The sequence below is a fragment of the Symphalangus syndactylus genome, chromosome 4, assembly GCF_028878055.3.
Source record: "Symphalangus syndactylus isolate Jambi chromosome 4, NHGRI_mSymSyn1-v2.1_pri, whole genome shotgun sequence".
NCBI classification, from domain to species: Eukaryota; Metazoa; Chordata; class Mammalia; order Primates; family Hylobatidae; genus Symphalangus; species Symphalangus syndactylus.
In genome coordinates, this window is record NC_072426.2 from 60549121 (window position 1) to 60571246 (window position 22126).

General features: G+C 37.3%; 1 protein-coding gene across 40 annotated transcripts in view; it reads left to right on the top strand.

Annotated features, from left to right (window-relative positions):
- The window catches only part of CAMK2D (calcium/calmodulin dependent protein kinase II delta), a 319411-nt gene extending 299692 nt beyond the window's left edge, over positions 1-19719 (top strand). For 14 of the 40 annotated variants that reach the window (XM_055274745.2, XM_055274766.2, XM_055274750.2 and 11 more), the window contains 5 exons: positions 3056-3131; positions 8772-8866; positions 14596-14824; positions 16336-16431; positions 17638-19719. In XM_055274745.2, the coding sequence (XP_055130720.1) occupies positions 3056-3131; positions 8772-8866; positions 14596-14824; positions 16336-16402 (467 nt within the window). In that variant the 3' untranslated portion in view covers positions 16403-16431; positions 17638-19719. Of the gene's footprint in view, positions 1-3055; positions 3132-8771; positions 8867-14595; positions 14869-16335; positions 16432-17637 lie in introns of all 40 variants that reach the window. The other 26 variants (XM_055274781.2, XM_055274785.2, XM_055274764.2 and 23 more) reach the window with 2 other exon arrangements.
- Positions 19720-22126: the final 2407 nt, after the last annotated feature.

A 22126-nucleotide genomic window follows, 5' to 3' on the forward strand; every position in this document is an offset into this window, starting at 1 on the left:
TATCTGTTCCTCAGCTTCACTGCTGATTTGAGAGTAGACCTAGCTAGCACCAAACCCTCACTCTTCCTCTAGGTCAGATGCTGGGCTTGTGGCAACAGTTCCAACCACAAGCTGACTACTATATACAAATGATTCATTTCCAGCCTTCTGCTTTCCTTTAAAGAGTCAGCTGTCATGTGCCGCCTGTGACTCACTCAAGCTCCTTTGCCCCAGGGAAATAAGCACTCTAAAGATTCCTGAGGTCCAGGCCCCTCCTAAGCCAAACGAGTCACGTTGTTTTTATGATGATACAGCACAGAAGCATCCTGGCTAATTCCCATTTGTTGTCCTGCTAGCAAAAGCACCATCCTTTCTACGCATAAGAAGTGAGAGGAGGCAATTTGCGTTGCTTTGTTTATGCAGGACAACCCTTAAGCCAGTTGTGGCATGCAAAATACTTAAGAGCGAATGCGTATTTCCACAGTGGTTCAGAAAGTAAAAGATGTCCGTATACACCCGATGGTTCTAATTCCATATTATGCTTGTGAGGCAGTGCAGAGACTTTCAGAAACTTCAGGAGGTGATCCTAAACTCTTCACACTCTATAAACTGAAGCCTACCCTAATGAAGCTCCATGAAGGACGTTGATCTTATGCTCATTTCAAATTGGCCATGTTTTCTAAACTGTAGCTTTTCCTATCAGCAGTATATCAGACCAAAAAAAAAAAAAAATCTGTTAGTTTGAAATGAGGATTTCATGTGAGAAAGAAGTTTTGGTGGCCACATTTTTATAATCTCATTTTCTGAGATCCTCCTCACCCGTATCCCTTATATTCCAGAATCGGGTCAGCTGTCATTAGCTTTTGCCAAATGTTCATACTGTTGAGGCCACAGACAGATGAATCACCTATTGCCTAACTGAATTAAGCTAAAATGTGTCACTGGCAGGATCCTTATTACAAAATCATGCCCCAATACCACTTCTGTCAGTATGTTTTGCTGTTGAATGTATTATTAATATTCATCAATCAAATGAGCAAGGGCAAGAAATGTTTTGGACTTCTGTAGGAGCTGTGTTATGTTACTTTATATAAATGAAAAGTAATTATATAACTAAATATGAATTCTAACCCATATAGTGATTTTTTAATATTATAGACCTTGACATTGTAGCAACCATATTATGGACTAACTTAATCGCATTTTATAGGATAGTTTATTACTTGTATTTGTTATGATATAGTCTTATATAGTCTTGATGAAGTAAAATTTGGTTTATAGAAAATTTATTTTTAAATAATGTCATCACCTAGGTAACCTGAAGTTTCAGAGTGAAAGTAAGCATTTAAGCTTGTGGTTAAAATCTGCTTAATGAAGATCAGATTCATAAAAAATGCAAACTGGTTTCTTTAGTCAATAAAGAATAAAACCAGAGGTCAGCTTTTTTCGTGATCAATAGCAGCCTCACTACCTCAGTAAGATAAGATGGGAAGTAACATTTTGTGATTCCCAGTCTATGTTCAGTGATTTTAAGGGAATATGACAATATTCTTAAAATCCAGTAAAATTTGATTCTAAAATATTTCATGCAGTAATTTTATAAGTAAGAGAACAGTGTTCTGAAATCAAGAAAAGGTTATTAGTCTCAATTGATTAAATTAACAAATATTGAGCATCTATTCCATAAAAGACATTGAACAAAGCTTTTTAGGCTATACAAGAAAATAAAATGTTCTTTGCCCTCGGGAAGCTTTTAAGTTAACAAGGAAGACACATTACACAGTACAGAAAGTTTAATAACAATTTAAAACAAGTAATAATGTGTTTTAAACTAAAGAAGGTATCAAGAGAGAGTATATGCATAGTTTCTGAGTGATAACAGATGCTGCAGGCTTTCAAAAAAGAGAAAGAACACTTGAGACAGATGTCAGTAGAAACAAATTCACTGAATAGATAGGATTTCAGCCAAACCACTATTAATAATTTCACCAATTATAGGCTAGGAATAGAAACAAATCATGATTGGTGTTGGGTTTGACAGCTATACCTGGAGGCTTTCATCTTATTATCTGCCTACATCTACAGTATTGATTCATATGTCACTTCTTCAATTTGTAGAGTTTACTAAAGGCCATTTGTCTAAATACAAAGGCCAATCACAGTGTCGGCATCCTTTTGTAGAGTTTGTCAAGCAGAAAAGTGAGAAAATGCAAATAATTATATAAAGTTCAATATCTCAATGCAAGATATCATCTTTACTCTGAAGATAGACATATTATTAGAATGATACTCTTTAAGGTTGTTTTTAATAACATTTGTTAACTATGAAGAGAAATATGTTTACTAATCCAATCAAGTTGTTTAAGGTAGTAAAAAACTAATTTTATTTTATTTTATTTTTATTTATTTATTTTTTTTTTGAGATGGAGTTTTACTCTTGTTGCCCAGGCTGGAGTGCAATGGCGTGATCTCGGCTCACCGCAACCTCCACCTCCCAGGTTCAAGCAATTCTCTTGCCTCAGCCTTCCCAAGTAGCTGGGATTATAGGCATGCGCCACCAAGCCAGGCTAATTTTGTATTTTTTTTTTAGTAGAGATGGGGTTTCTCCGTGTGGGTCAGGCTGGTCTCGAACTCCCGACCTCAGGTTATCCGCCCACCTCGGCCTCCCAAAGTGCTGGGATTACAGGCGTGAGCCACTGCGCCTGGCCTTAGTAAAAACTAATTTTAAAAAACATAGCCTTGACTGACCTTTCAGGTGACTGTTGTTTTCAAACAAATGGAAAATAGCAGTGCTTTCCAAACGTGAATGTACTCAGAGGTCACCTGAGAGTCATGTTAAAATGCAGATTCTGGCTGGGCACAGTGACTCACACCTGTAATCCCAGCACTTTGGGAGGCAGAGGTGGGAGGATCACTTGAGTCCAGGAGGTCAAGGCTGTAGGGAACTGTGATTGCACTACTGTACTCCAGCATGGGTGACAGAGTGAGACCCTATCTCAAAAGTTAAAAATGAAAAAGAATATTTAATATGACTTTTGTCTTTTATTCTTACCCAACTCTATATTTTTGCCTTTAGCACGAAAGCAAGAGATTATCAAAGTCACTGAACAACTGATCGAAGCTATCAACAATGGGGACTTTGAAGCCTACACGTGAGTAGCGGACGTTTACTTTGCTTTCATGCATATGGTAAATATAGTTTTTATATGAATGCATTCTTCAACATATCTGAATTCACGTATATTTAATTCAAGGTTTGATATGTCAACAATAGTTTTATTTCATGGTATAAATAACTAAGCGCCCCTAGGAGAGAAAAATTTATTTAAGATTTCAGAGGCCAGGCACAGTGGCTCACACCTGTAATCCTAGCACTTTGGAAGGCCGAGGTGGGAGGATTGCTTGAGGCCAAGAGTTCAAGACCAACCTGGGTGACAAAACAAGACCCCGTTTCTACAAAAAGTTTAAAAATTAGTCAGGCATAGTGGTGCACACCTGTAGTCCCACATACTTGAGAGGCTGAGGCACGAGGGTCACCTAAGCCCGGGAGGTCGAGGCTTCATGGAGCCATGATCACATCAGTGCACTCCAGCCTGGGTGACAGAGTGAGACCCTGTCTCAAAAGAGAAAAGAAAAAAAGATTTCACAGAGAAAAGACTTGACTTCTGATCCAACGATTGGAGATTTCTTTGTAAATATGCAGATGTATAACCACTCCCACATCACACACACAGAAGTCCAGATGAGAAAAGGTCAATCCAGGCAGAGCAATTCATGTGAGCAAACACACAAAAAAATATGAAAGTACATAAAGTGTGCATTTTGGCTTAAGAAATGTTTTCCCTTGCAGTTCTGCAGAGGTTCTGGGACAGAGAAAGAGATTAGGAGGTGACATGAGGTAGCCTTCTCTCTTCAGCCAGTACAGCTCAACTTTATCTGCATCTCTTTTATATGTTTGTATCTTAAGGAAAACTTTACTTGAAGAATGGGTTCTAATGCTTATTTAAAGTTATAAACTCCTGGATCATAGGAACTATGAAGGAAATTACTTTGCTGAAGTTAAAATAAAGCATTCAATTTAAATAGGGCCTTCTCCTTACACCATGCAACTAATGACTTCCACCCCAGTGAAAGCCTTAAAATGCAAAACAGAGATTGAATCTGATCTCTGGCTAGAAAGATCCAAAAGCTGAAGATATAATCATAAATGAGAACATAATATTATTATACCTAAATGGATAAAATGTGTATACTTTAATTAAAAAACCAAGAATAGAAGTAAGAGACAAACAAACTTAGAAAAACATTTGTAAAACATATATCAAAAGTTAATTTTTTATATTGAGTGAATATGATTGGAAAGTAGAAAAATAGGTAAAGAACATGAACTGACTATTATCAGAGGAGGAAATATAAATGACAAGTAAACTAATAAAGGCATGTTCATGTTTACTAATTAAGTATGCACAAACTTGAATGCAAGAGCCTCTTCTCCCTATAAAATCAGCAGAGATGTAAATTCTGCTGACAGCCAGAAAGATGCAGATACTGCAGGACAATGGTGACTTTCCTATACCATGGAATAAAACACAGTTGGGTGCAAACTTTCAGGGTGGCAGTGGTGGCAGATATGGGGGGATTAGTAATATATTTTGTTGTATAATCTGTTATTATATACCTGAAAGCTTTTATAAAGGCTCAGTTTACTGTAATACTATAATTCTACTTATAAGAATTTAACGAGTATAAATTTTTTATGTAAAACATGAACAAAAATTTGTGAACAAAGATATATACTGAAGCAAAATTGATAACAGTGAAAAATTGGAAACAATGTATATGCCCAACAGTACCATTCCCATTAAGTCATCTTTGGTGCAATGGTTATGTTGAGTTTCTAGTGACCTGGAAAAATATCTATGATGTTTTTACTGAAAATTAAGCAGGACATAAAAGAGTATGTACATAATTATTACAACTACAAAAGTAAAAGGTATTAAAAGTGCCAGGTGTGATGTCTCACACCTGTAATCCCAGCACTTTGGGAGGCCAAGGCAGGCAGATCACCTGAGGTTGGAAGTTCAAGACCAGCCTGACCAGCATGGAGAAACCCCGTCTCTACTAAAAGTACAAAATTAGCCAGGTGTGGTGGTCCATGTCTGTAATCCCAGCTACTTGGGAGGCTGAGGCAGGAGAATCGCTTGAACCCGGGAGGCAGAGGTTGCGGTGAGCTGAGATCACAGCATTGCACTCCAGCCTGGGCAACAAGAGCGAAACTCTTTCTCAAAAAACAAACAAATAAATAAATAAAAAGTATTAAAAGTGGAATGAAACATGCCAAATTAGATTTTAAAAAGAAAAAAAAGAAGTTGCCTCTGAGAGGTAAAATTATTTGTGAATTTTTTTCTTGCTTTTTTATTCTTCCCAAATTTTACATAAGCAAGTATTACTTTTATCATTAGTTATAAATAAACACCAAATATAAAATGTGGATGAGATTAGCTAAATGTAAGACGGAAACTCTGTCAGGAGCTTCTTCTTATAACTTAAATATGTGTGCATATATGTATAAACACATGCATATACTTGTGTATGAGTGTATCGATTCTTTATCATGACCTAATAAGGCATACTTGGAATAAAAGAAATAGTAAAAATTGGAGTTAAGAAGAACAGTCTGTTTTCAGAGACAACGGTTCTCTATTAAATAATTGTTTATAGCTGTGCCATAGAACCTGCTTTTTAAAAATTCTTGTTGCTGTTATATCCTTATTAGATAGATATGATTATCCAAAGAATAAGATTATTCTCTTTTTTTAAAAATCTCTTTCTTTTGCAATAGCATTTCCTTGTGGAATGATAAAAAGTTGTGTTTGTTGTTGTTAAAAAGAAAAAAAGAAGTTGCCTCTGAGAGGTAAAATTGTGTATGAATTTTTTTCCTGCTTCTTTTATATTCTTTCCAAATTTATAAACAGATACTACTATTATATAGGGAGCAATTGTAGCCAGGCAAAAGTGTATGTTTCCTATATTCTCAGTTTAAAATAGGGTATTTTAAATAATGCTAAACCTTGGGATCACACCAGTTCACTAATATCTTTGCCTATGGAGACTTATAATCTGGCCTGATTTTGTACTTTCCAGCCAGAGCTAATCCAACAGGGCTTCCATTTGAGAGCTTTTGGGTTGGTAGAATGTACTGGTGTATCCCTGTCAGCTGGTCCTTAGAACACCTGTTGAGATCACACACACCCACATGTCAAATGGCAGCTTTGTGGATCTTTCATTAATACAAAGCCTTTTATGGGGTAGGTGGATGATCAGATAGATGATAGATAGATAGATAGATAATCAGATAGATGATAGATAGATAGATAGATAGATAGATAGATAGATAGATAGATAGATTAGATAGATAGACACATTTCCAAATATACTGACTCTTTTTCATGGCTGGGTAAGAAGATCCATCATGGCACAGTGATTCCCAGATTATGTTAGTACTGATGTAAGGCAGTAAGAAATTTTGGTTCACTGATAATGACAACCAAAAACCATATTTATAGAGGAAGTAATAGCCCCTGGCAGAATAAATTCTTGTTACCATAGGAACGCTGTTCTTCCCATTTTGCTTCCTAGAAAGAGACTATATATATTTGATTTTAAGCTTAAAAATGCCTGCCCAGCAGGCAGTCTGAAGTGAAGGTTACTGTAATCCTTGCCCCCATCATCTTTAAGGCACAAAAGATATCCACTGTGGTTTCTACTTTTTAAAGGTATTCTTTAAATAACACCAGTTCCACGTTCTATAAACAGCACTGCACTTTGAGGAACTACAGTGAGTTAGACTTTTGAAATTTGTATTTCTTTTGAATATTTAAAAAATTTTGCCCCCCCCCCACCCAAATGGGCAATTTCTCTATGAAATTAGATGTGGCCCCATCCACTGTATTACCCTTTGGGGCAAATTAATAAACAGTCCAAAATCCTTTGATTTGTATTCCATTTGATCTACCTTGTGAACTCCCATTCATTCTTCAAATCCAGGTCTTGTCACCTTCTCTGAGAAACCTACCCTGATCACCATAGGCCCAAAGGAAATATTTTCTTCTCTGCATTTCCAGGGGCCTTACACACATAACACCGTGACCCTGCTTTCCATATCAAGCAACCAGTCATCATTCCCCAGGCATACTCTGCATTTTCACAGCAGCAGACCATTGCACTTGCTGTCCTCCCCCTGCCCACCACCTCCCACACACCTGGAAAACTCTTGCTCATTCTTCAAAGCCCAGCTCAAATTTTCTTCCTCTCTTAAACCTTTCCTGTTCACTGTCTATTAGTAATCTGTTTTTTGAGCACTTCACATTTTCATCTATCCTAGTATTGATTATTATATTATAATTGCTTGTTTTGAAGAATATCTGCCACATAGTAAGTGTTCAGCAATTCTTTACTGAATAAATTTATCCAAAGAAAGCTCATTGGTTTTTTCCAAATATTTAAAATTGTGCACCCCTTTATTGAATCATATTTCTAGGATTAAGAAAGAAAACCGGCCGGGCGCGGTGGCTCACGCTTGTAATCCCAGCACTTTGGGAGGCCGAGGCGGGCGGATCACGAGGTCAGGAGATGGAGACCACCGTGAAACCCCGTCTCTACTAAAAATACAAAAAAATTAGCCGGGCGTGGTGGCGGGCGCCTGTAGTCCCAGCTACTCAGAGAGGCTGAGGCAGGAGAATGGCGTGAACCCGGGAGGCGAAGCTTGCAGTGAGCCGAGATTGTGCCACTGCACTCCAGCCTGGGCGACAGAGCGAGACTCCGTCTCAAAAAAAAAAAGAAAGAAAACCAATATGAGCATCTGAACCTTCTATTGATTTCATTTTAAAAATAAAATAAACACAGTAATAAGATGTAAGTCTTGTGGACATTGCCAGGAAGTGTAGGGTGTGATACTTTCTTTCAAGTCAATTGTAATATACATGTTTGACATGAATGTAGGATATGTGGTCCATCAAAAATTATTCCAAGGCTAAGCATGGTGGCTCACCCCTGTAATCCCATACTTCGGGAGGTCAGGTGGGAGGATCACTTGTGCCTAGGAGTCCGAGACCAGCCTGGGCAACATAAGGAAACCCCATCTCTACTAGAAATAAAAATTTAAAAATTAACCCAGCATGGTACTGTACCCGAATACTCCCAGCTACTACAGAGGCTGAGCCGGAAGGATTGCTTGAGTCTGGAAGGTTGAGGCTGCAGTGAGCCATGATTGCACCACTACACTCCAGCCTGGGCAACAGAGCAAGACCCTGTCTCAAAAATAATAATAATAATTATTATTATTATTATTATTATTATTATTGCAGAAGTATTTAATTTCAGAATCAAAGATATTTTTATAGGATTTGGAGAGTGTCTTACACTTGGACAATAGGACTTGGAGAGCATTTGTAAAAAATAGTAAACCTCAATCGAGAGTTAGAAAAACTGGAAAAGTCACCTTAAAAATAAAAAAGTAGAAATTTTAAAAAGGGGCCTCCTAAAATATTGTATATTATCATCTGCTTGAACTGGATAAATTAGTTTGTTCCTATCAGAGTTCTCTGCAAAATGTCTTTTTAGAGTCTGCTCCTCAACCCACCTTGCCAAGGTTTATGATAGAACTTTTGTATGTAAGTGTTTTTAGAGGCTCTTTCCTTCAGTGACTGGCAAATCAGAATGTTTACACATGAAACAACAAAACACATTAAAGCACCTATTAATTGGTTATTTTCATTATTTTTCTTTTACAGAAAAATCTGTGACCCAGGCCTTACTGCTTTTGAACCTGAAGCTTTGGGCAATTTAGTGGAAGGGATGGATTTTCACCGATTCTACTTTGAAAATGGTACATTTATTCCTAATTTAATAACATGCCCTTTTTAAACCTCTCTGAATTTTTCCCAAATTTGCAGATTATTTTGCTCTTTTCTGTAATGAGAGTTTTTACCTTCATCCAGCATTTGAAACCATACAATGGTTTTGTATTCAAAATTGAAAAAAAAAATAGGCTTGGCTTACAGTTTTGGTGTGTTTTAAAAAATATCTTTGTAAAAAAATTAATGTTGGCTGGGCACAGTGGCTCATGCCTGTAATCCCAGCACTTTGGGGGCCGAGGCCAGTGGATCACTTGAGGTCAGGAGTTTGAGACCAGCCTGACCAACATGGTAAAGGCTCATCTCTACTAAAAATACAAAATTAGGTGGGCACGGTGGCACACACCTGTAATCCCAGCTACTTGGGAGGCTGAGGTATGAGAATTGCTTGAACCCATGAGGTGGAGGTTGCAATGAGCCAAGATCGCAAGCCTGGGCAACAAGAGTGAAACTCCATCTCATAAAAAAAAAAAAAAAAAAGTTATGTTGATTGAATACACTTCAAGCAAGTTGCAGTTAATGTATAATATAAGCTATAAAGCAGTTACAAAAAATGTTATTTCACGTTTTCATAAAACTATATATTAAAAAATTAGGCAGGCATGCTGGCTCATGCCAGTAATCCCAACACTTGAGGAGGCTGAGGTGGGAGGATAGCAATAGTTTAAGGCCAGAAATTCAAGACCAGTATGAGCAACATAGTGAGACCCCATCTCTACAAACAATATAAAAATTAACCAGGGATGATGACAAGCACCTATAGTCCCAGCTACTTGGGAAGCTGAAATGGGAGATCACTTTGAGCCCAGGAGATTGAGGCTGCAGTGGGCTATGATCATGCCACTGGACTCCTGCCTGGGTGACGGAAAGAGACCCTGTCTCAAATTTTAAAAATAAGAAAAAGTAGGAGGAAAAGATTTTTAAAAACCACACCATGCCAAAATATTTAACATAGAAGAGTGCTTTCAAGCATATGTGATGCTTATTTTCAAAGTAAAATGAAAATGAAGGTGAGTAATCAGATAAATCTTTCAATTCAAATTTTAAGACTTGTAGTAAGAGAAAGTAGGAAAGATCCAAAATTGACACCCTAACATCACAATTAAAAGAACTAGAAAACCAAGAGCAAACACATTCAAAAGCTAGCAGAAGGCTAGAAATAACTAAAATCAGAGCAGAACTGAAGGAAATAGAGACACAAAAAACCCTTCAAAAAATTCATGAATCCAGGAGCTGGTTTATTGAAAAGATCAACAAAATTGATAGACCACTAGCAAGACTAATAAAGAAGAAAAGAGAGAAGAATCAAATAGATGCAATAAAAAATGAAAAAGGGGATATCACCACCGATCCCACAGAAATACAATCTACCATCAGAGAATACTACAAACACCTCTACGCAAATAAACTAGAAAATCTAGAAGAAATGGATAAATTCCTCGACAAATACACCCTCCCAAGACTAAATCAGGAAGAAGTTGAATCTCTGAATAGACCAATAACAGGTTCTGAAATTGTGGCAATAATCAATAGCTTACCAACCAAAAAGAGTCCAGGACCTGATGGATTCACAGCCAAATTCTACCAGAGGTACAAGGAGGAACTGGTACCATTCCTTCTGAAACTATTCCAATCCATAGAAAAAGAGGGAATCCTCCCTAACACATTTTATGAAGCCAGCATCGTCTTGATACCAAAGCCTGGCAGAGACATAACCAAAAAAGAGAATTTCAGACCAATATCCTTGATGAATATTGATGCAAAAATCCTCAATAAAATACTGGCAAACTGAATCCAGCAGCACATCAAAAAGCTTATCCACCATAATCAAGTGGGCTTCATCCCTGGGATGCAAGGCTGGTTCAACATACGCAAATCAATAAATGTAATCCAGCATATAAACAGAACCAAAGACAAAAACCACATGATTATCTCAATAGATGCAGAAAAGGCCTTTGACAAAATTCAACAACCCTTCATGCTAAAAACTCTCAATAAATTAGGTATTGATGGGACGTATCTCAAAATAATAAGAGCTATCTATGACAAACCCACAGCCAATATCATACTGAATGGGCAAAAACTGGAAGCACTCCCTCTGAAAACTGGCACAAGACAGGAATGCCCTCGCTCACCACTCCTATTCAACATAGTGCTGGAAGTTCTGGCCAGAGCAATCAGGCAGGAGAAGGAAATAAAGGGTATTCAATTAGGAAAAGAGGAAGTCAAATTGTCCCTGTTTGAAGATGACATGATTGTATATCTAGAAAACCCCATTGTCTCAGCCCAAAATCTCCTTAAGCTGATTAGCAACTTCAGCAAAGTCTCAGGATACAAAATCAATGCACAAAAATCACAAGCATTCTTGTACACCAATCACAGACAAACAGAGAGCCAAATCATGAGTGAACTCCCATTCACAATTGCTTCAAAGAGAATAAAATACCTAGGAATCCAACTTACAAGGGATGTGAAGGACCTCTTCAAGGAGAACTACCAACCACTGCTCAATGAAATAAAAGAGGATACAAACAAATGGAAGAACATTCTATGCTCATGGGTTGGAAGAATCAATATCGTGAAAATGGCCATACTGCCCAAGGTAATTTATAGATTCAATGCCATCCCCATCAAGCTACCAATGACTTTCTTCACAGAATTGGAAAAAACTACTTTAAAGTTCATATGGAACCAAAAAAGAGCCCGCATCGCCAAGTCAATCCTAAGCCAAAAGAACAAAGCTGGAGGCATCACGCTACCTGACTTCAAACTATACTACAAGGCTACAGTAACCAAAACAGCATGGTACTGGTACCACAACAGAGACATAGATCAATGGAACAGAACAGAACCCTCAGAAATGATGCCATATATCCACAACTATCTGATCTTTGACAAACCTGACAAAAACAAGAAATGGGGAAAGGATTCCCTATGTAATAAATGGTGCTGGGAAAACTGGCTAGCCATATGGAGAAAGCTGAAACTAGATCCCTTCCTTAAACCTTATACAAAAATTAATTCAAGATGGATTAAAGACTTAAATATTAGACCTAAAACCATTAAAATTGTACAAGAAAACCTAGGCAATACCATTCAGGACATAGGCGTGGGCAAGGACTTCATGTCTAAGACACCAAAAGCAATGGCAACAAAAGCCAAAATTGACAAATGGGATCTAATTAGACTAAAGAGCTTCTGCACAGCAAAAGAAACTACCATCAGAGTGAACAGGCAACCTACACAATGGGAGAAAATTTTTGCAACCTACTCATCTGACAAAGGGCTAATATCCAGAATCTACAGTGAACTCAAACAAATTTGCAAGAAAAAAACAAACAACCCCATCAAAAAGTGGGCAAAGGACATGAACAGACACTTCTCAAAAGAAGACATTTATGCAGCCAAAAAACACTTGAAGAAATGCTCATCATCAGTGGCCATCAGAGAAATGCAAATCAAAACCACAGTGAGATGACATCTCACACCAGTTAGAATGGCCATCATTAAAAAATCAGGAAACAACAGGTGCTGGAGAGGATGTGGAGAAATAGGAACACTTTTACACTGTTGGTGGGACTGTAAACTAGTTCAACCATTGTGGAAGTCAGTGTGGCGATTCCTCAGGGATCTAGAACTAGAAGTACCATTTGACCCAGCCGTCCCATTACTGGGTATATACCCAAAGGACTATAAATCATGCTGCTGTAAAGACACATGCACACGTATGTTTATTGCGGCACTATTCACAATAGCAAAGACTTGGAACCAACCCAAATGTCCAACAACGATAGACTGGATTAAGAAAATGTGGCACATATACACCATGGAATACTATGCAGCCATAAAAAATGATGAGTTCATGTCCTTTGTAGGGACATGGATGAAACTGGAAACCATCATTCTCAGTAAACTATCGCAAGGACAAAAAACCAAACACCGCATGTTCTCACTCATAGGTGGGAATTGAACAATGAGAACTCATGGACACAGGAAGGGGAACATCACACTCCGGGGACTGTTGTGGGGTTGGGGGAGGGGGGAGGGACAGCATTAGGAGATATACCTAATGCAAAATGACGAGTTAATGGGTGCAGGAAATCAACATGGCACATGGATACATATGTAACAAACCTGCACATTGTGCACATGTACCCTAAAACCTAAAGTATAATAAAAGAAAAAAAAAAAAGAAAAAAGACTTGTGGTAGTTTCAGAGGAAACAGCCACTTTTCAAAGAAGGTGACAAAAGAAGTTCATCCTGCAGAAATCCTTCAGGTCATCAAGAAAAATGTAAACCAGGAATTCCCTTTATCCTTCTCTTTTTCCTTACACCTAATGACATTAGACATTATGCTGTGTTTGCATATTGCATTAAGTGAATTTACTATTTTTGCAGAGATCTTATTGAATTAAAAAAGAAATGTATTATAGGGATGATTAGGATAATCACATCACTTTCAGTAATTATAAGCTTTGATAAGAATGTCTGCCTTGGCATGGATTTTCGAATTAAGATGTGTTGAATGAGTTACTTTTTCTTATATGCATTAGACATTTACAAACAAATAAACAAAAAGAACTATTTGATAAATTCTCTTTAACAAAATTTCAGTAAATGTTATCATATTCCCTATATTCCAGTGTTCTGATAGGATCTCATGTTTCCTCCAACTAAGTCTCTATCAACACCATCTGATCCCTAATGAAAGAATTAACCCATTAATATTTTAACCTATTTCAGTATAACACTATATATCATGTTCCATAAATATAATTCCTTCATAATGGGATATTTAGGTGACTATAATAATATTTTATATAATTTCAATAGATGTTTTCCAAGATTGGAAAGCATGTTTGGATAACAGCTAAAAACAATTCAACCTTTTCTAGTGATCTAAGAAAGAAACAGCATCAATAAGTGATGTGCACTAAATCCTCCTCGCATCTCTTGGTGACTGAATAATTAGAATTCGTAGCTACTGTCAAAACACCAGAGGCTGGAGCACAGTGAGGGCTACTCAGTCAAGGGAAAGAGCTAGAAGATCAGAATCAGGCTATGTGCCAACACCACATTTCGAATGTTTATCAAATGATCACAGTGGACTATCATGGAATGGACTCTAGTATGTGGAGGAGTCAGAGGATGAGATGAGAAACAAGTTCATAGACTTGTTCAAAGGCTACCGCCAGCCTTATTTTGAAGACAGTGATGTCTATACCTGAAACTTGATATATTTCCCTTCTCTCACGTACTTCACCAACTAACAAAAACAAACACCACCACAAGATCCCTGGTCAACTGTCCTAGCAGTTCATTCCTGGAAAAGACAGGCACTGCTTGGCACACCTGGGCCGGGCCTTCTTCACCTCTATTCATATTGTGATTTCTGTTTCTAACCACTTTCCATTGTAAATAAATATATCTCTCCAGCTTTTTCACCCAATCAAAATTTCCAGAGAGCATATAAATGCCTGTAAAGGAAACCAGATAAAATAAAGACCTTATCCACTTTCGTTCTTTTTTCGCTTTGTACAGTGCCCAGTACCCGATTAGTACAAATAGTAGAATAATTAACTAATTAATTAGTGAGTGAATAAACATCATTTCATTTATTGGTCCTAACTGAAGTTATTACTGGTTTTAGTTTCCTTTACATAGAAACTAAATTTTGCTTTTCATGTTTTTCTCTTTCAGCTTTGTCCAAAAGCAATAAACCAATCCACACTATTATTCTAAACCCTCATGTACATCTGGTAGGGGATGATGCCGCCTGCATAGCATATATTAGGCTCACACAGTACATGGATGGCAGTGGAATGCCAAAGACAATGCAGTCAGAAGAGACTCGTGTGTGGCACCGCCGGGATGGAAAGTGGCAGAATGTTCATTTTCATCGCTCGGGGTCACCAACAGTACCCATCAAGTAAATATTTCCAGGCTGTCAGCTTCTTTGTTAATACACCCATGGTCAGCTCCTTCTACTTATTCCATTGTTAACAGCATGGTATATGTTATTTAATGCTAGTAGTTGGTTACGCTGATGAAAATAAATGCCTTCACAGGAAAGGTTTATGATTCTCTGGAAAGATCAATCAGATCAGCCATTTGTGGGTTGAAACTTGCTATAGAGCAGTATATGATAGGTTTAGACAGGACTAGAGACTACCTTATCAAAATCTCACAGGGTTAAATCTAGGGGATTTGTATAATAAGGCAAAATATTTGTGACTTCATTTTCTCAATTGACAGAAGAAGGGGATATCAGAGGAAAACATAGGGAGGAGTTTCTAAAATGGCCAATACGTTATCAGGAGTTTCATTTCATAGATGATCCCCTAAAGCGCAGTTAGAGAGACAGCATTTAAAAGGCCATTGTCAGGTAGTGCAATGTCGTTCTCACCTCACCACTCTACCTCGGATCATTTGCTTTTCCAGTCGGCGATTAGGCACATATTTATTGTGAATCTCCTAGGTGCTTAATCTGTGCCAGATTCAACACAAGGTACAAGATATTGCTTTCAAGGAACATGTATTCTCATTTAGCCAATCACTGATTCTAAAGAAAAAAATGATATAATAAAGTTTATCATCAACTTCAGAATACAGTAGAATTAATGAACAGTGTAGTAAACTGTTTATAACAGTTTGGAAGTACACTTTGTGTATAAGATAGAATTTTGGACAAAATCTTAAATGATGAGTAGAATTTAGAGACATAGAAAGATTGAAAAAGCAAAGGAGGATAGTCCAAGCTAAAGGAGCATGATGAAGAAAAGTACAATATCAGGATTTAGTTTAATATGATAGAACATTATTGGTAAGGAAGGCCGGTTACAACTAAAGAGGAATAATTGAAAATAGGCTTATTGGTAAAGTGGAGTGAGATGAAAACAAGAAGAGTTTAAACTCAGTGTAGAAGTTTGGTCCACTGTTGATCTCTTTCCAAATTATCTCACCAGGATCACCTGTTAATATTTGGGATTTGGAATGGGGGTTCATACAAACAGCCATTCAACTCACTCCAGAGAATCCATCATGATTTCTTAGTTTGATAACATACCACAGTGGTTTTCAGAGGCCTTCTGTATAGCCTTGATAATTATATATCACTGTTAGATTTGTAAAAAGTGGGTCAACAGGGACAAAAATCAAACCAAACCAAACAATAGGCTGAAATTTATTCCCAAAACCATAGCTATGTAATTAAGAGAAAAACACAAGAGGAATATGAAGATAATGAAGACATCTGTTTTTGTGTGTTTTTTACCCCAAAGAGGTACAGCACAAATCACCAGTTAATATAGAAGGGGTTACATTCATACAGTACCAGGGGTTTAGGTTTTTTTGCAATTCCCTGAAGTGTTTATGGGATGAAGCCTATTCAAGAAAACTTCATTTTATGCCAGGTGGCTTAAATGGGGCTTCTCTTAATAGGCCACCCTGTATTCCAAATGGGAAAGAAAACTTCTCAGGAGGCACCTCTTTGTGGCAAAACATCTAAGGCCTGAAAACCATTCACATATGGGTCTTGTAAGTAACATCCTGCTCCGTGATACTTTGTGATTGGAGCTGAATGAAAAGCTGCATGGCTGTTTTCCTTCCTTTTGAGGATATTTTTTCTTGCATAATATTCAATGAAAAACGCACAAGGTCTTTGAAAATTCGTAGCAATTTTGCATGAGCTTTTGAATCTAACATTCAGCCCTATTTGGTAGCATAATCCTTATTTTAAAGGTAATAAACACTGAAAAGAATCTTTTCCAATATGTGGATTGTGTCACGTTAGAATCCTGAAGTTTTCACATCAAAAGTAAATTATGTCTGGGTCAGTTCAGATAACTCTCAATTATCCGGACTTAATTTATATTAAGCTTTAGAATCCTTTGGTGTCTTAACCATTCTTTCAAGAGTTTGCAGTTCTATAAGCAGCTGGCTATGGCGAATGTGTAAATCAAGTTGCTGTGCCTGACTGAGTATAATGGTACTTGACCATGAGGACAGGCCACAGGAGGAAGTCAAGCTGAAATTTAAAACTCACAAAGTGGGTAATTCCACAGGATAATTGAAAGTTGACTGTAATTAATGTCATGCTTTTATTGTTGTTTTTAATTGTTTCTTAGACTTAGGTTGCAAGCATTCAGATATGTATGGTGCTGTTGTGAATATTTGCCTCATTCAGAGAACTAAACATTATCAGAGCTTTTAACAAATAGTGCTCCCAGCTGTTGCTTTCAACAAAGGAGAGCTACAATTAAAGAGAGTAATCATGTTCTCTCTACCTTTGAGACTATATTCCTTGTTAAATTGACTTCTAGGTTTGATTTCCCAAGGAATCTAATAATAATAACAGAAGCTAAGGATGAACTTGAATTTTAAGTCTATTTCAACAAAAGGATTATATTCATTTACTAATTTGTCCAGTAAACAGGAATGCTTAAGATGTATACTTAGATTTAATAATGTGACTGAAGCCTGTGTCTCTGTCTCTTTGTTTTTAGCTTAGCTTTGTGTGAAAAAATAATTAATACTGATTTTCTATTTTAATACTCTCTTTGTGTAACATTGTGTATTTCTTCTTGTAATGATCACAAGCAAACATCTCTTATATATAGTGTTTTCTATCTATTTGTTAGCCAAGTTATAAAACTGTAGCCTAGTCAAATCTATGGCAAAGCAATTTGATGATATTTTGTAAAACAATATAATTTATTTCTTCCTCCCCCTTTCTCCTTTCAGCTAAATATCAACAGTGCCACTTCTGCATTCTCTGTTCTCAAGGCACCTGGATGGTGACCCTGGGCCGTCCTCTCCTCCTCTTCATGCATGTTTCTGAGTGCATGAAGTTGTGAAGGTCCTACATGTAATGCATATGTGATGCATCATCTTATCATATATTCCTTCCCATACATTGTTTACACTTCAACTACGGGGATGTTCCACGTAAACTTAAATTACTGTTGGCAAAACAATAGGGGGAGATTAGACAAAAAAAAAAAAATCCACAATATTCCAAGTACAACTCTTCATCAAGTTTCTCTGTTAATGCCAAGATTTAACAGACTTAAGAACTATTGTTGTCTGAATGACAGTTTGTAAGAGAAATGTAAATTTTTTAGAACTCTGCTGTTAATCTGTTTTGGCTTGTTTGGGTTTTTTTTTTTTAAGGTAAAAAATACACCTTCAGTTTCCTGGTGTGATCCTGGTTAAAATGGATGATTTTTCATTGAAAGTTTTGCTGATTAACAATTAAAGTGGGTTGATATGTGGGCAAAATCACTTATGAAAGTAGAAGCAAGAATCAGTTGGTTTGCTACCACATAAAGCCATGCTGTTTTTGGTCAAACTGTGTAAACTGGAAAAATTCACATCATTTCTGAGTTTAATCACTTTAGGATATATTCACATTGTTTTGGTGAATTTGCTGAATTGAATTGTTTTTCTTTCTCAAATCTGTGATCTCTTTTCTTTATCCTGTTTCTTTGTTCCTTTCGCTTGCTTCCTTTTTTCTTTTTCTTTTGTTCCATTCTTTTTTCTCTTTTCCTTTTTTGGGGAGGCGGGCTAGTAGTGTGTGAGAAAAGAATAAAAGTGAAATTTGCATAATGAAGGTAAAAGGGAAATAAAAGTCTTTTGAAGGTAGCTAAACTAGCACTTTTGATCATCTTCAGGGCCCACAAAAATGTTGTCAAGATTTTAAAGGTTTATAATTCTGCTTAAGCTCTAGTTTGGACTTAGGTATCCTAACTATGTTGGAGGTATTTGCGTTGTTTAAAGTTAGGATAAAAGCAAGTTCCTCCTGTGACTGCAACGTCTTACTGATTGGGACAGTTGCCAGGAGGATACCAAGTTGATAGCAGAGGGGGTTTTATGCAAACGCACCCACCTCCGCCTTGGGGAACGAAAGGGTCACTTCTGCATCATCACTAGCTAGTTTTCTAGCGTTAGAGAGGCTTACAAATGTTTACCATTCTCATAAGTGTTTTGAACTTGGTCTTTGTGACTTGTGCTTCTTTAGCTTCTCTCTTGAATCAGAGTATCATTGTCTTCCTCCAAGGAGTTAGGATTTCCCAGTTTAAAACAAAAAGGGAAATGTCCCAGGTTTTCTTTGTGCTTCTCGTTTTTCCTTTGTTGATTCAATTCCTGTGATTTTTGTTCTCTTCCCTGAAATGCTTTACAGTGCATGGAATCTCCATCATTATTATTTTAACGATAGTAATTCCCAGTCCTCAGAAGCCTATTTTTAAAGCAGAAGCAAAAAAGAAAAACAAAACAACAAAAACAACCCTTCCACTTTTCTCTGATCTCACGTTTCTTGTTGGTTACTAATCATCTTAGATATTATTGCTAGTGGATGTATGGTAGATGGGTTGAAGCTTTTCTGATAATTATTACACAATTTAAAACAATATATATTTAAAATAAATATATACAGTAAATATATTGAGCCATGTTAACCTGCCAATGAGATCTGTGAAAAAAAAAAATGGCCTCATTTTTCCCTTTTTAATTTCTTTTACCCTTTTGTGAAGCAGCTATACGTGGCATACATGTATTAAAGAAAAAAAATAGGTGTAGAGTGTTTTTTTTACACTTTTAACTTAGCATGTGGTGTTGAAGTATTGTAGATCAAGTTTGTCTTCCGCACTAAGATGTGAGGAAATTGTGATTTGTTCTCTCCACCACAAATGAATTACACATTTATTATCTTCTATCATTTTGAAACACTGCAGTTTACCATGGGACACTGTATATATTTCTTGCTATAATGGTAAATGACTGATTGATATATTTAAGAGTTAATAAATTTGTGATTTCTGCTGACAGTGCGTCCATCTTTATTTCTTCAGAAGAGGTACTGTATTTATGCCTGCATGGTGCTGGCCAGTGTCAAGGGCAGTGTGGCCTACTCTGGTCTCATTTAGTACATAGCAATTTGCACTTGGTGAGAATGGCAAGTTAATTGTTCTCTATGAGCAAAACAATGGTCTCTTCGGGAAAATGTTGCTGAGAACAATTAGTTAACAACTAAGACTCCTAACAGCTTCTCTATACTGTACCCTCCAATCCAGCCTTCACATGGCTGCTTTTTTTTTTTTTTTAACACGAACCTGTCCTTGTAACACTTTGATGTTATTGTTTCTGGGATACAGGCAAGCACCCCAGCTCCTGCTACTCCCCAGCTTGAACTTGAGCATACATGGATGCTCAGCTTCTTTTGATTTGCTAAAAACATCACACTTGCTCACATGCCTGTTTATGCTGTTCATGTTGTTTATGTTTCTTACCTAGAATAAATAGTCTTCCCCTACTTCTTTTCCCGACTTCTTAACTTTTCCCTAAGAAAGATTCAGTGTACAGCATCATGCTCCACAGCAAACCTTCCTAGGCCCTACTCTGGGCTTGCCTTCCCTCTCAAAACTTACATAATAGATTGTATTTACCTCTCCTGCCAACCACATTGTTTTGAAAATATATTTCTATCTGTGTCTCCTCTACTGCAGTATAATGTCTCTATGGGCAAGAACTGTGTATTCATCATTGCATTCCTAAACCCAAACCAAGGCCAGGAATGGAGACATCGTTGATAAACAGTTGTTGAATTGAGGCCAACCCCTTTTGATAACAGAAGCCTCAAGGGGTACTCAGATAGTCCTTGATTTAATGATGGGTTCTCTCACCATTGTCTTGATTCTCTGAGCAAGTTACCTCTTCTCTCTGAACCTCAGTTTCCATATTTGTAAAATGAGAATAAACATACCAATTTAATAAAGATATTGTGAGGATTAATGGGTACAGAGTGACTAGAATGATATTTGATAGAAATTAAATGGTAGCAGTATAACTATTCTGATCACTGATATTAATATTCCTATTGTTATTATTCTTTACTCAGGAGGGTATACAACTCTTGTTTTGCTGTTGGGCTGCCCTCTTTATGTAGGGTTACTGTTAATGCTGAGGATATACTCGGACTCAAATATCTCAGCAGGAGGCTGAGAGACACCAAATGAAGTGGTCATCTAGCTGAATGTAGGAAAAATGAAATGTAGTAGTAAATCAGTATATTCTAAGGAAATTTTCAAGGAATATTAATCTGAACCCACATTTCGAATTTTTATGTAAAAAAAATTATAATTTAAAGGTAAACATAGATGACACAGCTTTCGAGTGATTTCATTGAATAAAATTCTACTGACTTCTGTGAACCTTTCATGGCTTTGTGGTCTCTTTATCAGATTTTTTTAAAGGTGAGAATGTACAAAAAGATTACAATGAAGATCAGCATACTAGACCACGTGTCCATGAGCTGAACAATAGCTGTCATAAACCACCCTGACCTGAGAAAGCAGCAGGAAGCATTTACAGCATTCCTGCTTTTCTCAGACAAAACCAATTCTCAGAAGAGAGCTGGAATGTTCTCCTGCAGACTGGAGTAGGAAAAGTTGATAACAGATTAAGCAGTAATTGTACTCCAGAAGGATTTGCATTTAGGCTTTTGCTGCTTTACAGCAGAAAAAAAGAATTCTTGTTTGTCCGTAAAAAGTGTTTTTATGTTTTTTTAAATGTCACCAACATTTAAAAATTGGATATGTCATGTAAAAGTCAAGATTTCTGGCTTAATTAATTTGAAAAAGTGTAAGATCTGCCCCACTGGTTCTGTGTTCGCTACAGCAACAGTCAGAGAAGCTGCTCCCTCTTTTAGAAGGGAGCAGGCACTCTCCCATCCCCACCAGGCACACACATACTTCACGCCTGCCCCATGAGTTTGCTGCTGGCTCCTGTGGACACTGAAGACTTGATCTCTTTCTTTTTTTCTTCTTTTTTCTTTTTTTTTTTTTTTTTTTTGACAGTCTCACTCTGTCACCAGGCTGGAGTGCAGTGGCACAAACTTGGTTCAGTGCAGCCTCGTCCCAGGTTCAAGCCTCATGCCTCAGCCTCCTGAGTAGCTGGGATTACAGATGCATGCCACCACACCCAGCTAATTTTTGTATTTTTATTAGAGATAGGGCTTTGCCATGTTGGCCAGGCTGGTCTCGAACTCCTGAGCTCAAGTGATCCGCCTGCTTGGCCTCCCAAGTGCTGGGATTACAGGCATGAGCCATCGCGCCCAGCCAGCTTTGACCCCTTTCTTAAAGCCAAAGGGCACCTCTGTTGGCACCTCAGGCCCCAGTGAACAGGTATGGGCATTGGTTTGTAGAGGGATTGTTCTCAGCATCCCTAAAACCAT